The 16,896-nt window shown below is 53.6% G+C and overlaps 1 protein-coding gene across 2 annotated transcripts; it reads right to left on the reverse strand.

The window, feature by feature from the left end:
* Positions 1–793: 793 nt before the first annotated feature.
* On the reverse strand, positions 794–15,943 carry NIBAN3 (niban apoptosis regulator 3). Of its 2 annotated transcripts, XM_028087030.2 has the most exons (15): positions 15,697–15,938; positions 13,950–14,080; positions 11,443–11,568; positions 10,763–10,877; positions 9,569–9,736; positions 8,813–8,928; positions 8,631–8,735; positions 8,264–8,426; positions 7,435–7,625; positions 6,374–6,532; positions 5,221–5,337; positions 5,033–5,140; positions 4,100–4,211; positions 2,846–2,929; positions 794–1,327 (listed from the first exon to the last, which is right to left on the reverse strand). In XM_028087030.2, the coding sequence occupies exons 1-15, from the start codon at positions 15,749–15,751 to the stop codon at positions 1,221–1,223; spliced, it is 1,857 nt and encodes a 618-aa protein (XP_027942831.1). In that variant the 5' UTR covers positions 15,752–15,938; the 3' UTR covers positions 794–1,220. The 2 variants fall into 2 exon arrangements, with proteins under 2 accessions (XP_027942831.1, XP_027942833.1); XM_028087032.2 differs by lacking the exons at positions 794–1,327; positions 2,846–2,929 and adding an exon at positions 4,546–4,651 and having other exon boundaries at positions 4,106–4,211; positions 15,697–15,943.
* Positions 15,944–16,896: the final 953 nt, after the last annotated feature.

Raw genomic sequence — 16,896 nt, forward strand, 5'->3', positions numbered from 1 at the left:
ACTGAGAAAAGACTGGAAGATTTTAGAACCAAAAGCAAATAGTGATCTTCTCAAAGAGGGCAGGATGACAAGTTCTTGTTGCTCTAATTTTACAGACCTAACATCACGTTCTAGGTTAAAAATTTAAGAAACAAACAAACAGGGACGCCTGGGTGGCTCAGTCGGTTAAGCGGCTGCCTTCGGCTCAGGTCATGATCCCAGGGTCCTGGGATCGAGTCCCGCATCGGGCTCCTTGCTCAGCAGGGAGCCTGCTTCTCCCTCTGCCTGCAGCACCCCCTGCTTGTACTCTCGCTCACTCTCTCTCGCCTATGCTCTCTCTCTCTAGCAAATAAATAAATAAAATCTTTAAAAAATAAAAAATAGAAAACAAACAAACAAAACAACTGTACAAGGGCTGTGAAAGCACAAATGTATCCCAGAAGTTTGAGTTGGAGGGTAAAATCAGGAAAAGTGAAGAAAATCTTTCTCTCTGGGGAGGCTGAAAACTCCAGGGCAGAATGGGAGGAAACCATCTCCATGGAGCGTGAATATCCCCCTCTGAAAGCTGAACCAAGAAGGACCCTGGGGAAATCCCTCGGAATCTGCTCCGGAAGCAGCTGGAAGGCTTGTGATAGGGAGAAGCTGCCAACCCCCAGTAGACAGATGACTCTTCTGGCAAGCGGAGGGAAGTCAGCAAATGCTTCACTCTCAGCTGGGAAACTTGATACCAAGTTAAGATTTGGAGCAAATAAACAAAACCAAAAGGTCCACAGCAGGCTGAGAATAAAAGTACCTGTAACCTGTATAACAAAGCATTAATATCTTTAATATACAAAGAGTTACTAGAGATCAATAAGAACTCTCCTGAAAAGTAGGTAAAAGCCATGAACATGCAATTCACTTAAAAAACAACAACAAAAAGTACAAACATAAAAATGGCCAATAAACATATTTTTAGGTTCAGTGTAATCATTAATGAAATTCAAACTAAACAATGAAATGTGTGTGTCTCAAATTCACTTTTTTTTCTTTTGTGAAAATTTCTAGTGTTTGGAAAGGATATGGAGAATATGCACAAATGCCGCTGATCGGAGTGTAAAAAAAAAGCCCAGCTTTTCTGGAGAGGAATGAGGTGGAGGTATGAGGGTTATAAAAGCCTTGAAATGGTGCATATGCTTGACTCTGAAATTCCACTAGTAGACATTTATCCAATGGGAACGAGGACGGAGGTGGCCAAAGACTCAACTGCGGAATGTTCTAGGAGGAGGCAGCGGGCAGAGTGACCGGACCTCAGTACCAGAGCCTGGCTGCCCAGGGCAAGTTCCTCTCTGAGCCTCAGCTTCCTCATCTGTAAAATAGAAAGTGTCATCGGGATGCCAAAACACATCAAAAATGCCTGGCACAGAGTAAATGCTCAGTAAATGGAAGCCTAGCAAAAGAAACTGAGCCGAAAATGACAAGCGCCCAGAAGATACGTGGGCCAAGGAGGGGAACAAAGTTTCACAGAAAAGAAGCTAAAAGCAGTTCTTAAACACACAAAAAGATGCTTAATCCATCTCCAACAAGACACGCTCATAAAAATGATGCCAAGATGCCATTATTCACTCAGAAGATCTGAGAAATCCTGAGTCAGCTGGTAGCCTGTGCAGTCTGTGGGGAAATAGGCCACCTGCACACAGGTAAGGGTCACCAGGTAGGACCAGACTGGTGAAGAGTGCTCTGGAGACTGCTGTTGAAATGCCAAATACAAATGCTCAAAACCCTGCGATTTCATACTGGGGGATTTACCCACAGAGACCTGCACTTGCCTGGAAAGTATGTACAAGGTCATTCCCTGCAACATTAACAGTTAGTTGGAAGACTAGAAGCAAAATGGCCATCATTGGTTAGATTCTGGTCAAATAGATTAAGGGGCCCATTTACAATCCCTCATCCTCACTTGCGAATCCCCAAATATCCTGACACCTAGAAGTCTTTCTAAGATAGTTTAATCTCCATTCATCCCAGCACTTATGTATATTCATCAGTTTATCTACAGTGATCAACTACGGGAGGCTACCCCAGATCAGCAATGTATTAGTGTATTAGTTAGCTATTGCTGTGTAACAAATGGTCCCAAAAGTTAGCAGCTAAAAACAACACATATTATCTCAGAGTTTCTGTGGCTGAAAAATGTGGGAGCTGCTTAGTTGGCTCTCACAACAGCAATACACAAGGGGATTGAGCTGTGAGCTGTTCCAGAATCCCTGCACCTGCCCTGGATTCTGAACATCCAGGTTACAGCCGTCCTGCCCGCTGGTCTGCTTCTAGTTGGACCAGTTGTTTTCTGCCCCATTTCAGGGAAGTCCCCATGACACATTTCCATCTCACGGCTGGAGCTGAGGATCCCTGCCCCACCAGTAGTGTCAGCCTCAGCCCTACATGCATTTACTATTCCAACAAAGAGCTCGCTGTAGGATCCTGCAGTAGGCCAGGCTGCCCTGGCCCTGAGCCTGGCTCCCTATACCCATCTCCCAGAGCAGCCCTTGTTGTGGTGGACCCAAGGCTCCCATCACCACAATCTCCCCTTGCAGTGTTGGGAACTGGTAGCTGCTGGGAGAGACTCCATGGAGTCCTAGTCCTGGCAAGACGAAACGGGACACAAATTCCTATGCATGTCAGAGAGTACCTCTGTGGCTCAGACAAACACTGGCTCCCCATTGCCCTTTTACCATGAGCTTGGCCAACCCGGCTGGGTCAGGGGATAAGATATATATGCTGTTCCATCCAGGAATCCACACTTACAACCATCCCTTACACCCCATGCCAGGCCCCACTACCCCCCAACAATTCACTGGCATGGCCCAAGGGCATTTGAGGTCCTCACCTACTCCTTTCCGGTCCCATGGGGCCTCCGAGCAGCCATCCGGAGTGCAAGACACGTCACTGGCACCAAGGGCCTTTTTCAATTCTAAAGCGAGAGATAAAACCTTGGACCCACCTGGGGATTCCATGCATTCTCTCAGAGAGGCCACAAGAGGGCAAAGGATGGGAGGAAATGTCTCAACCAGGAACCCAAATTCAAATAAGCCTCTCTCCATACCTGTGCCCATGGCAGACATTGCTAGCCGATCCCCACACTTTCATTGAGCCCCCTACCAGCCCCACCTGCCAACACAGCACTCCAAGCAGACATTACAAGTCAATTAAGGACATGCAAATCTCTAGGAACAGAAACTCTCTGAAGTTACCCGTTTCTGGATTTTTTTTTTTCCAATTAGAGAATAGCTTTTTCTCCATTAAAAGATCCCTTTTCTAAGGGAATTTAGCTCTTTTTGTTTGGATGCCCAAAGACCAGGGACATCCTCACCCTCATTTCCTGGCTTCCAGAACCCTACTGTCTTTGGTTTTCTCCCAAGAAAGAGGAGAGCTGCCTGAGTCCATCCTTCACCTCCAGGACTGTGCCCTCAGCCTCCTCCCTGGCTTCCAGGATGGTCACTGTTGCCCTCTGCTCACACACTCTCCATGGCTCCCCCTTGCCCGCTCAATAAAGCCTAACCTCCTCTGCCTGTTATTTCAGGCCCTGCACACCTGCCCCGGCAGCCCCCAGCCTCCTCTCCTTCCATTCTCCTTCCTGTCCTCTGCATCAGCCACGTGGATGCCATGACATGCCTTCATTCTCACATGGCTCATCCCAGCACACATCTCTGCAGTCTCAGTCATTAGGTCATGAACAAACTGATTGAAGCAAGAAGGAGAAGAGATGGTTCTGGAGCTGCTCCCCAGCCCAGAAGATCCAAGAATTCTAGGGGTTTCAATGTCAGCCCAGAAAGAACAGGGAGTAGTTACTGAATGAATAAATATAAATGTCTACCCCCAGTTTCTGAATTTTGCCTCCTTCCCCTCATCCTGGGAACTCCTACACACCCCTCACAGCCTTGCTCCAATGCCCCCTCCTTTAGGGAACTTCCATCACTGCCCCTCAAAGACTCGCACCCTAGTCCCCATCTGTCCCAGTCCTACCCTGGGGCTAGTGTTGACAGGAAGTAAGAGGTGACGGGGAACGTGGTAGAGCCACGTTCATGGTACACAGAGCCAGGGGTCACCAGGCTTCCTTGAGCCATAGAGGAATGGGGCTCACCTCTGTCAATCCTTTGCAGCAGGACCCCCTGGACAATGTCTTTATAGATGTCCTCGATGGTCAGGGCTGGGCTACCCACAGCAAGGACGTCTCCTTCGAACTCAAGCAGCTCCTGGAACAGAGGCGGCTGAGGGGCTGGGCTGGAGGGGAGGGTTGCAACTTTGACCCTGATTAGCGGGGGGGGGGGGGGGGGAGGGGGGGGGAGCCTTGGGACTAAATTTCCTCATCTCTACAACGGACTCCTTGATCCATATTCCCTCAGGTTGTTGTGGGGATCGGTGAAACACAGCACGTCACACCTCAATGGGAATAGTGCGGCTATCTCCGCTAACCCTCCCACCCAACTTTCTCGGCGACAGGATCTGAGGCAGACCCCTGCCTGGCGCCCCTGTGTGACCAGACCCTTGTGACCTTCTCTCCCGCCCCCTTACCACGCCCTCACTCACCGAGCTCCAGCCATGCGCGCCTCCTCACTATTCCTCCCACACACCAGGCACTGTCCGACCTCAGGGTCTTTGCACGTGCTATGCCTTCTGCCCCGACCACGCTTCCCTGGGACATGGCTCATGCCCTCAGTTCACTGCTTCTCAGGTATCATTCTCAGCGAGAGGCTCCCTGACCACCCGGCAAACCCCCCAACACACACACATTCCCTCTTTGCCTCCTCCCTTCCCTGAAGCCCATGTCACCCACTGATATACGATGCCTGGGCCCCCACCCCAGCTTTCAAATGACAGATGCTGAGCACTCTCATGGGAGAAGCAGAGGGCATAGTGGGAGCCCAGAAGAGCCATCCACCCCAACCACAGGGCTTAGGGAACAAGAGTCTCTTTCTCAGTGACTCCGAGGGAGAGAGCCCTCTGCCCAGTTTATAGAAAGAGACAGACACTTGGTTGTCCTCTAGGGTGTGCACGCACGTGCCCTCTTACTCACCACTTTGCAGCTCCTCTCCAGCTGGTGCAACACAAAGGGCAAGAAAATGCAGAGTAGCCACCCGCGGATGAACTTGCTCCGCGCCAAGCTGCTGTCTGACTGGAACTTCTGCCGGACACACACAGTGGCCGGTCCAGTGGCCATTGGAGCAGCCAGGCCCACTCCCATGCCCTCCCGGTGGACCTCACCTTCAGCACACGTCCCCGGACTTTCTCCAGCTGCTGGGCAGCCTGGGTGCAGTCCAGGGCTGTGGTCAGACACTGGTCCGCCAGCTGTAGGAAGGTGGTCACGGTGTCGGCCATAAGCTGCAGGAAGAGCATCTGATAAACCCCCTGGGAATCCATGCTCCAGCCTTTTGGGCCCTGCGACTACCTGGCTGACCCTTCTCAGCCTCCAGACTGACCCAACCAGCTACTTTTCCCCAACCTCCTTTTTGTCCAAGAAACAGCATCTCCCTCCACTCAGGACCTGGGAGTCAGGCAATTAGTGGGAACCTATGTGTAATCTAGCAGAAAGTGCCCTCCCCTCTGGAAGATGGTGCCAGGGTGCTCAGTCTGGGGGAGCAGAGAGCTGGTTGGAGTTCAGCCTCCTTGTCTGAGTGCTCTTGTGCAGTGTACAAATTGAACAACTGTACTAGGCAGTGCTTGGTCTTCTCAATCCCTGTCTCCTTCACTCACCATGTCAATTAGCAGGTCCCATTCCCTTGGCCTTCAAACACACCCCACTTCTCTCCATCATCTCCATTCTAGTTCAGGCCTCCTTGCCTCTTCGACTCCTGCCCCCAACAGCCCCCCTTCCCCAGGTAGGGCTTCCTAAATCTTGAATCTGATCACACCCCTCCCCTGCTCACACACCTGCTGGTGCTCCCCATTGCCCTCAGGACAGAGCCTGGCCCCTTAGCCCCATATTCAAATCCCTGACCTATCTGCCCATCCACCTTGCTGACACATCTCCCACCTTTCTGCCCTCGATTGAAACCTACAACCCAATTTCTCTAAATGGCTTCATTTCCGCCAAATGCAGGCAAACTCCCTCACCTCCGGGTGCTGATCCACACTTTTCCCTCTACCCAGGACATACCCCACCCCCATTCGTCCCCCTGCTGCCTCAGTTCAGAAGTCCTCTCCTCCTGGAGGTCCTCCTAACGCTGGAGATGAATCGAGCACCTCCCCAGGGCTCCCATAGCACCCCGTGTGTCCCCACTACAGCCCTGTCCACCACACGTGAGCCCAGTGAGGGAGGCTAGGTCTGTTGGTCATCACAGTCTCCCTAGCGCATACTTGGCACCTGTTCAGTGGACTCTGCTGCCCCTGCCTCCTTCAGCCTCCCTCTCCCCCTCACCTGCTGTGCGAGATCCTGGGCCCCAAACACCAGGCTTTGTGTTCCAAAGAAGCCAAATGGCACCACCAGCTGCCCCAGGCTCCCCTGGCTTCGCTCAACCTCACGGTAGCAGGTCTGCATCAGCTTTGGGTCCCACGGCATCTCCCCAAATGAGTAAACCTGGGCTCCAATGGCAGGCAGGTGAGAAAAGCACCATCAGTCGAAGGAAAAGCAGGGCCAAGGATCTCACGGCCAATTCATAGTAGGAGAAATGCAAATGGAAATACATCCCACCTCAGTCATTACCCAAAAAATGCATAATAAAAGTAACAGGTATGGTGTGATGGACATAAAATGGTAAAACCTGAAAAAAAATGGATAACATGCAGTGCTGGCATGATTGAGAAGAAATAGGCAAACACAGCCCTTGTCACATCTACACCCACCACCTGATGCCCTCTCTGTGCTGGGGGGCTCTGTGGCTGCAGAAATGGAGTAATCCAATATGGTCTTTGGCCTCAAGGAGCTCAGAAAAGTTGGGGGAGATAAACTATAAACAACTACAGGGGCATGTAAACCCGTCTGTGAGGAAGGAAACACAAGTAGCTGTGGATGCAGAGAGGGAGCAGAGGGAGAAAGTTCCTGGAGGAGATGATTATGAAACGGAAGCTTAATGAGTTGAAGTTTTCCTGGCTCTTAGTAGGTCTTCATTTAATATCAGAAGAACTGAGGTGACCTGTGTGGAGCAGAATTCACTGGCTTAGGGAATGGGGTGGGCTCCAACGACAGGGAATGGGAAGAGGAGGAATTTGAGGGTAGGTGACTCCAGACTCATATTGCTAAAATGCTACTCTGGTCATTTTACTCCTCCCCCAACCATGTTTTTAAACTGTGCCCTCAGTGACCATAGCATGATGATCTACAATAAGTAAAAAGCAGCCTAGAACAAAGTTCAAGAAAGGTTTTCAAAAGAGGTTTTCAAACAGAAAGATGAAAGAGTCCATGAAACTCTTCTGTAAAGTTAACACACTGCCGGTCCATCGGATGAACACCCCCCCCCACACACACACACTGGAGCTCACCTCCTTGCGCAGCTGCGTGCCAGAGGAGTTCCCACGCAGATGGCGAGACAGGCGGTCCATGCCCTGAGCTAGGAGGGTCTGCACTGCCGAGAGCACGGCTTCCATGGAGCTCAGCAGCTTTTGCGTGACCAGGGACAGCTGTGTGTCCACCTTCCCGCGCAGGCACGACTCCAGGGGGCGCTGGACCTCGACTGGGAGTGGAAGACAGTAGCCTGGGTCTCCTCCACAGGTGCTCCGCAAAGGGGGTGGAGGCAGCTTTGGGCTCAGCACGAGGAGGAGGACAGGAGCTCAGACTCTGAGCACCCTCTTCTATCATTTCACACCAGAGAAAACTGAGGCTCTGAGTACGGCAGCAATCAGCTCAAAGTCCCACGCCCCAGAGGGAGAGTCCGGATTCCAGCTCGGTTCTCTTGGTTACTGAGCGGAGTGGGAGCCTCCGCCATCTGACCGGGATATCCCGGGTCAGGTCGGCCACTGCCTGTGCCTCCACCAGTCTCGCCACTGGGTGTCCCTCGCTCCATTCCTAACCCAACGCCCTTCCACGCCCCGACTGCCCTCTTGACCCCGCCCTCGTCTCGCATCCTGGAGCCTCGGCCACGCCCAGACGCTCACTGAGACCCAGTCCCTTGTGCCCGCCCTTTCTTCCCCTCCTATTCCCCCCCCACGCCCTTTCTTCCCCTTCCTCCCCCCCACCCCCTCCCCTGCTCTGCCCAGCTGGGTCTCGGGTAGGGATTCTCGGCCCCACCCCTTACACCCACCAGGTTCTCTCTCCACCTCTCAGGCTCCCGGCCCCGCCCCTGCCTCCCCAGGCCCCGCCCCCAGGGCTCACCCCGCAGCTTCCCCGCCAAGCGCTCCTGCTGCCGCAGTATCTGGTCCATGTCGGGCCGGAGGGTTTTCTCCAGGACCGCGAGCAGCTCGTCCTTTTCTGGCTGGAAGGCGCGGAGCCCGGCGGAGGCCTGGGCCAGGACGGCGGCGTGCACTGCGTCTAGGAGCTGCCCGGCCCGGCCGAGGGGACCCCACACGGGCCAGAGGCGCGGGAGGGAGCCGAGATGGGGCGGGGGTGCGAGAACAGAGAGACGGAGACGCAGAGAGACGCAGAGAGAGTTTAGGGGACAGTGGCGAGGAAGGGGGGAGATGGGCCCCCGGATCCGGTCCCCCCGCGTGTCCCGGCCCCACCTCCGCGACCCCGCTCCTACCTCGGTCCAGGCCCAGGCACGGTTGCGCCTGGCCCCCCGCAGGCCGGGCAGGGTCTGGGCTCGCAGCGCCGGCAGCAGCTCCCGCATCAGCACCCCGGTCAGCACCTGCGGGAGAGGGGACCGTGAGCGCTGCGCTGCGGCGGGCCTAGAGGGTCCCGGGGACGGCCTTGCTTGGCACTGACCTCGGCGTCCGAGCCCAGGGTCACATCGTCGTCGCCAAAGTGGCCTTGGTGCCGCCGATAGAGTCTCACGGCGTCCAGGAAGGCACGGGCGGCGGGGGCCTGACTTCGTTGCAGGACTGAGGGGGCAGCTCCTCAGTGCCAGCCCACTCCTCCCCTGCTCTCACCTCCGCCTGGCTCCCTACCGCCCAGGGAAGGAAGCCTTCGACCTCCTCACCAGGTCCCAGAACGCCCAAGGCTCACCCATCTCCAGACCCTTGCACAAGCAGTGCCCTCTGCAGGGAACAAGATGCCCCAGGATCATCACCCGCCCATAAGGCACCTTTATAATACGATTTAGGAAAAAGCATCCACTGTGGACAGTCACAGCCCGGGCTGCGCTTCAGTCCCCTGCTGCCCCTCCACATAGGTCCATCTGTGCACTCAACAACCTGTTCAACATATGTGTCGGTCCTGTTCCCCTTCTTCACCTAGCTGGCCCCTTATCCTTGTCAGACCCCAGGCTTGACATCCCTTCCTCCCCTCCTCCGAGTAGCCCTCCCTGATCTCCCAGGCTAAGCCGCCACAGGGCTGTGTCCCCATCGCAGCCCTGCAGCCTGGGTCACTTGTAACTGCCAGTTGTCGCTTCTGTCTCCCCCCACAATCCATTTCATAAAGAAACCAGAAGCTTGGAGACGATGACCCCATGGCCAGCAGGGGCAGAGCTACCTTACCTCAGACTCCAAGACCCACAGCTGCCTGGCCTTTCCCAGGACCCACCTGTGCCACGGAGCCGGATGCCACCCTGTAGGGCTAGCCTCCAGGCTTGCTGCGCTTCTCCCGTGGCTGCAGAGAAACAGAAGTGCCGGCGGAAGGGGTGCTTCAGGAATAGGGGGAAGTTCACCGGCATTTCCAGGAGGGGGTCAGACTCTTCCTGTGTATGCTCTCCTGCAAGCGGGCAGAGGAGATTGTGTCTTCATTCACGCACTCACTCTTACAATCATCCGTGCACTAGATGAAAACACCCATGACATGCTTAGAGGAGCCCCCAGGGTGGGCAGTTGCTCAATAAGGATGAGCTACGCTTTCATAATTGCACTCTCCTGATTCTAGCTCAGTCCCAGGGGGAGGTGGGCCCATGGCAGACGGACATCAGCAATCCATCCCAGCATTGTTTCCCAGCCTCAGGATCCTCCTTAACCCAGAGGCCTAGGCAGCCACCACCAATCAAGCTGAGTGGGCATGTGATCTGAGCCCTGCTTGCTCTGGGGGTTCAGCCAGGTCCAGATTCAAACCCCGCCAAATCATCTGCTAGCTCTATGTGTAGGGCGCAGGTTTTCTATCTGAACCTCGGGTTTCCTGCCTATAAAGTGGGCTTAAAAGTGATACTAATGAGATATTATTGGGAGGACTGTTGGGGGGATTGTTGGGGGGGACAAAATGAGTGAATTTCTTTTTGGTTAATTAATTTGGGGTGTCCTAAATCCTCAGTGTTTGGTTCTGATTTCCAGAGTGATAGATGGGACCACCGGAAGATGCAGTAATCCGGAAGGCAGAAATCGCTGGTCACCCCAGCCCTACAGCCACAGCCCACCCACCAGTGCCCATCTCCCCACATGCTTGCCGAACCCAGGTTTTATTGTTTTACCCTTGCTACTTCGATTCTGGTCCAGAGTTCTAAGTCTCCTTCTCTCTCTGATGAGAGTGGATATTTCTCTTGCTAGAGCTGGGGTGCTCACCCAAAGGCAATACTACCCCCAGTGGATACCTGAGGATGTCTGGAGATATTTTTGATTGTCACACCTCTCATGGGGGGGTGTGTGTGCTACTGCCATCAAGTGGGTGGAGGCCAGGGATGTTGTTCAACATCCTGCAATGCACAGGGTGTCCCCCTCCCTGCAAAGAATGATTTGGCCCCAACTGTCAACAATTCTAAACTAAAGAAACCTGCTCTTGACGTCCCAGGAAACTTACCTGAGGAGACTGGGCAGAGAGTGTCCAATAGGTGGAGATATTCACGCTGGGAAGTCAGGACAGTATACCCTGTCAAGGCCATGGAACCCAAGGGATGGCCCCCATTTTCATATTCCTATGAAAGGCATCCAGAGAACCAGCTTGGGACAGGTCTAAACAGTGCCTTCCATGTCCCATGTGGGACTGGGGGAAGGCTTAGGGCTAGCTAGGGAAGTCCTCTACCCACTCTACCTCGCTCCCTGTAGTCAAGCACCCAGCACCCACTGTGTGCTAGGCTAGTCCCAAATATTGTCTGAGGATTATTTCATTGAATCCTCACAGCCCCGTGTGGCCTGGACCACCATCATCCCATTTCACAGAGGTGGAAACTGAGTCCCAGGGGCACAAATGACCTGCCCAAATTCCCCAGCCAGATGTGATACACAGAGGACTCTCAGTTTCAACCTCAGTTCTGCTGATGACCATGAGTAAATCCCTACTCCTGGCCTGGACCTCAATTTACCTACCCAGCCCAGCAAGAGATGGTCACCCATCCCAGGCCAATCTCATAGGGACGCTCAATTCATACTAGGTAACTGAAGAAAGGAAAGAGGGCCACGTTGGAAGCTGGACCCCCAACCCATGCTGAGGGGAGTGGGTTGGTGAGGCCAGAACGGAAGAGACAAGAGACACTTGCTTACCTCCCTGTGGCTGAACCACTCCAGGCGGCCATCCCCACGCAGGACACAGAAGATCGGCTGCCACCGAGGTGGGTGGCCCCCAAACTGGGTCAGAGGCCCTTGGTGTTCACGGACTCGGGGAAGTTTCTGCAGGAGGAGAGGCCAGTGGATGTCAGGGGCACAAACCAGTGTCCCCATGTCCAGGCCACCTTTAGAAAGCACCCTCCATCCATCCCAGCCTCCACCAAGTACAGGGAGGTCGGGTGCTGTTGCTATGGCACCACTATTCTCTCTCACATGCTGAGAGCATGCACTTGTTTGTGACACTTCCAAATACAAACTGATCGAATCCCCCCACAGTCCCCACTTGGAAGCAGACAACATGTTCCCCACTTGAGCCTCAGAGGAGATCCCAGCCCTGGCCAACATCTTGATTGCAGTCTGTGAGAGACCCCAAAAGAAAGAACTCGGGAGGCTGTGTCTAGATTCCTGACCCACAGCTACTGTAAGGTAATACACGTGGGTTGTCTCCAGCCACTGACGGTGTGATGTGTTGTTACGCGGTGTTAGCTAACTAATACAAGAGGGATTCGTGGGTCATGGAGCAGTTGTAGTTCGCCTTCATGTGAAACAGCCAGTCCTCTGTCCACAGACCCCTCCCTTGGGCAGGGTGGGACATCACCTTATTATCTTTGTTGCTCTTCCCACTACCTGGCCACCTGAATTGTGTGCATTTTTTTCATCACTGGGTCCCAGAGCAAGGCCCAGTGCACAGATGGTGCTCGATAAGTATTTGATGAAAAAATTAACTGTATTTGTGATGTTTTCATTCTTTGATGGGGCAGTAGAAACTCGGGTGTTTGTTGAATGATTCTCCAAACTTTCTCCGAGGCCTGAGATTTTTCATAATAATATTGTTAAAATATTGTTATAGAGGGGCACCTGGGTGGCTCAGTAGGTTAAGCATCTGCCTTCGGCTCAGGTCATGATCCCAGGGTCCTGGGATCGAGCCCCACGTCGGGCTCCCTGCTCAGCGGGGTGCCTGCTTCTTCCCACTTGTTGTCTCGCTTTCTCTCTCGTCCCTCTCTTGCTATCTCTGTCTCTGTCTCTCTCTCAAATAAACAGATAAAAAATTTTAAAAACTTAAAAAATAAAATAAAATCCTTAAAAAAAATTGTTATAGAAATGATATATAAAGTAAGTATATTATAAAATGTTCAAACTGAAGCAAGGGGAAATCCCCCACCCTGCTCAAATCCCAATGTCAACCGTGCCCAGGCCCAGGTGGCCAGAACGTACAGGTGGCAAAAGGTGCAGGTGGGGCGACACCTGGGGTCCTGTGATGCCCCAAGCACGACAGGGAGAGCCCCAGGTGAGAGAAGGCTCTGTGTCCACAGGACTGGGGAAGCCTCCAGCCCAGGGCAGGCACAACTGGGAAAAGAGGCATCTGAGAAAGACGGAAAAACTCAGAGCCCTTGACTGGGGCAGGGACCCAGGGTCAGTAACCAGCATGGTGCCAATCCAGGTTCAAATCATGCCTTGCCTCTTCCTGGCAGGGTGACCTCAGGCAGGTCACCTCACCTCTCTGTGCCTCAGTTTCCTCACTGGTTGAAGACTCATTTCGCAGGCTGGTGAGGACTGGGGGAGTCGTACGGGGCACGTGGAGCCATTTGTTGGCTCAGGAGACATCTGGAGCTGAGCCAGGCAGCTCCACACTCTTAAGTTCCATCGATAAACTCTACTTGAGCTCCTACTCTGTGCAGACACCACATGGGCACAAGGGATATGGGGGAGGGGGAGGTGGGCGGGCCTGGCCCCTGCCCTCACAGGGCAGACAAGTGAGGGAGGCAGATGTGTGACCCACGGCTTCCCTGGAAAAGCAGCGGGGTGGGGACCCCAGAGGAGGCACCCAAACCAGGAAGGGGCTGTGGTGATCGAGGAAGGCTTCTTGGAAGAAGCGTGGCTGGAGCATGAGGAAGAACAGGAGGAGAGCACCAGGCAGGGGGCCCCACATGTGCAAAGGTTTGAGGGTCCAGTGGGCATGCTTTTGCACGGGTTGTCCCCTCTGCCTAGAATTCCCTTCCTACTCTGGCTTCCAGATCTGGTTCCTTCTCATTCTCTACATCGCAGCTCAGAGGGGCCCTCCATGCACCCCAACCCCTTGCCCCCCAACACTGCCTTTCATCTTCTCTTCATAGCACCTATCAGAAGTCATCCTGCATCATGACCTGTTAACTTGCTTGCTCGTTTCTCCCACCAACAGACTGTGAGCCTGGAGGGGGGTGCAGAGCAGGATCTTCAACCGCCACTGCTGTGCCACCCCCCGCCGTATCTAGCCTAGGGCATGGTCTGCAGTAGATGCCCAGGGAATGTTTGTTCAAAGAATGAATTTTTAAACAGTCTTCTCAGGTCTTGGCGCCCCCTAGGGTCAAGGTGGAAGGAGGCCCCCAGCTGAACCAAAGCCCGCCCCCTCCCCCTCCCCCGCCACTGCTTCCCTCACTCAGCCCCCCTCCCTTTGCGGCACCCACTTTACTGCGCATCAGCTGGCATCCGGCTGGCTCCCGGGGCTCCAGCTCACTGGAGATCTGTCGCAGGACAGAGGCTCCCAGCTGCCCGCGGTAGCAGGGCAGGAAGTTCCTGAGCAGGGTGTCCACCTGGCCTGCAGGGGCAACGGGACAGTAAGGTGGTGGAATCAGGTCCCGCAGACCTGCCTGGGGAAGGCAGAACAGGCAAAGAGGCCCCTTGTGAGCTCCCGCCATTGCCACAAAGGTGCCCAACAAGAAGTGCTCCAAATTCCACTCACCGTCCACAGACTGTTTCTATCCACGTGGGGGCAGGGGGCGGGGGAATTAAGCGACTCAGGCCTAATTTGTAACTGATGCACAATAAATTTTACTTGCATAAAGCATCCAATCTGATGAAATCTGACACCTTTACACACCCAAGAAACCATCAGCGCGATCAAGATAATGAACTAATACATCCCACCCAAGTTTCCTCTGGCCCCTTCCCTGGGGAGAGTTTCAAAATCTTTTAAAAGCCTCACCCTAGCACCAGAGAACTTTCTACATCCTGATAGGAAGTGATCACACAAGTGTTGAAGTCCTTCAAGCTGTTCCCCTAAGATGTGTGCACTTGGCTGTATGTAAGACATAAATCCATCCTGCTGTCTGGAAAGTGGACCCAATGGCTGGAGCTTCAGCAGTCATTATGCGCCACGAGGTGGTCTTAGGCACAGAGGCCACACATGGGTAGAACCATGATGTGGACGGAGTTTAGGTGTCTAACTTTTACCAGGTTGCCTGCCACTGTACCTCTCTATAGGCAAGAGAAATAAATCTTTATCTTGTTTAAGCACCTATAGGGGAAAAAAACAACAACCTGGCAGAGAGTAATTTACTGAATCTTTACAATGGTTCCATGAGGTAGGCATTGTTGCTATTCCTGTTTTACAGATAAGAGAATGAGACCTAGAGAGACGAGGTCATTCACCCAAGGTCACACAGAGAGTGAAGGTAGGGCTATGGTGTGAACTTGGATGTTCTGAGTGTTTGCAAGACACACCACATGCCTGTGGACATGCTGTTCCCCCTATCTAGGATGCTTTTCCCACATCTCCTACCCACCAACTCCATCACACTCCTCCAGTCCTGGCTTGACCATTAGCCCCTCGGTGGGCAGTTACCCACCCTTTCTTCTCCTCCCGACTTGAGGAATCTACGGGTTTTCCACCATGCTTAGTCAACTGCCATTCTTGTAATGATAACTTGGTCTTCTTTCCTGGTCTAGATCATGAACCAGGAAGGGTGGAACCATTCTCAACCCCATTGTGTCCCCAGTAACCAGCACATAGTAGGTGTTCAACCATGTAAAGCCACCAGCCCCCTCTTAGTCTTGAATCAGAAACTGAGCCTGTTTCCCCCTGCTGGTCCCTTCCCACCGAGGAAAATCACCCCAGCAGATCTGGCTGAGCCACCTCTCACCTGGTCCCTCCCCCTCATCCTGAACCCATGCCCTGAATATGGTTACCAGATTTACAAATAAAAACACAGGACACCAATTAAATGTGAATTCCAGATAAATTGGGTGTCATTTTTTAACATAAGTATGCTCCCATGCAAAATTTGGGACATACTTACACAAAACAAGAATATTCATCGCTTATCTGGAATTCACATTAGTAGGGCATCCTACTACTGTCAGGCACACAGTGTCTGACAACCTTAGCCCTAAACCCCACCTGCCCCACTCCCACCCCACCCCATGCCAGCTCACCCCTCAGGTGCTGCTGCTGCTGCTTGTCCAGGGGGCTCGAGGGCCGCCCACCCATCCTGCTGCCGCCTCTAGGGGCTCCCTCGAGAGCAAAGCAGACACTCCCTCCTCTCCCACAGCTCCCAGGTTTCTGGGTTCAGGGGCACTCCGGGAGCCAGGCAACTTGGTGAGGGGCTTGGATGCTGCTGAGACCAGCTGCCTGGGAAGCCAGAGCATGGCCCCTGTGTGAATATGTGTGTCGGGGGTGGGAGGGAATGCCCGCCCCACTCCTACCCTGCCCTGCCCCACCCTGCACCTGCATCCTCCTGGTTCCCCTGGGGCCAAGGCCTTCAGAACTGCTGGTTTCTGCAGGGGCTGCCCGGGCAGCCCCAGGGGGTGGGCTGGGGGTATGGAAGACTAGAATCCTAGCTTTGGAGGAGGGATATGCAGGGCCAACACCAGGCAGGACTGGCAGCAGTTGGTATGTGGGGCAGAGAAGGGGGATGGTCAGGACGGGGCATCTAAATCCTGGTTCCCCCTTCCACTATGCCTACCCCCTGATGGCTGATGCTGGGTTCTGAGAGGATCCAGCATTGACCCAGCAGCCTCTAGGAACCTCAGACTGGGGAGGCAGAGCTGGACAGACACCCCCAGTTCCTGGGGTCAGTGTTGGGGCAGAGGGAGAGGGTGGAGGGCTGTTGGTGTGCCATGGACTGGTGCGATGCGTCCCTTGTGTTCCTGTTTTGTCAGCCTGTCCTCAATCAATGCACATAGCACTGGACTGGGTCAGGCTAGTTGGATATCCCTACCCCTTCACCTGTTTTTCCAGTGGCTGGCAGAGAGCAGCCCTCAGGTGGGTGAAGGAAGGGAGGGAGGGAAGGAGCAGAATCTGTATTCCAGGCTGAAAATATGATCAAATGGGAGTCTCACAGGCTTTCAGATGAGGGGAGTGTTGTGTTCCAGTGGCCAGAATGTGGATGTGATGGCTGGAGCATGTGCAGTCCACCTTGGACCATGAGGTAAAACCCACATAATGACAATGGCACAACTATGATGTAGGAACTGGGGTCCGTCATCCCCAGAACTCTTGGAAATCTGAAACTCTACACCCATTAAACAGCTCCCCATTCTCATGACATTGCTCCACCAACCCTGGGTGTCCTCCCTCCAGAAAAAGAGCTAACGCTCCATTTTGTTTAAGCCACCAGGAACATCTCTGACTGT

Source organism: Eumetopias jubatus, unplaced genomic scaffold, assembly GCF_037043125.1.
Source record: "Eumetopias jubatus isolate StellerSeaLion01/CBP00866 unplaced genomic scaffold, mEumJub1_p1.0 scaffold_1, whole genome shotgun sequence".
Taxonomy (NCBI): domain Eukaryota; kingdom Metazoa; phylum Chordata; class Mammalia; order Carnivora; family Otariidae; genus Eumetopias; species Eumetopias jubatus.

Coding starts and splice junctions, on each gene's coding strand:
- NIBAN3 (XM_028087030.2), bottom strand. CDS start 15,751: ATGGGTGGGCGGCCCTCGAGCCCCCTGGACAAGCAGCAGCAGCAGCAC. Junction 8,736..8,812: donor CCCTGGGCTCGGACGCCGAG/GTCAGTGCCAAG, acceptor CCTCTCCCGCAG/GTGCTGACCGGGGTGCTGAT. Junction 7,626..8,263: donor CTTGGCGGGGAAGCTGCGGG/GTGAGCCCTGGG, acceptor TTCCACTCCCAG/TCGAGGTCCAGCGCCCCCTG.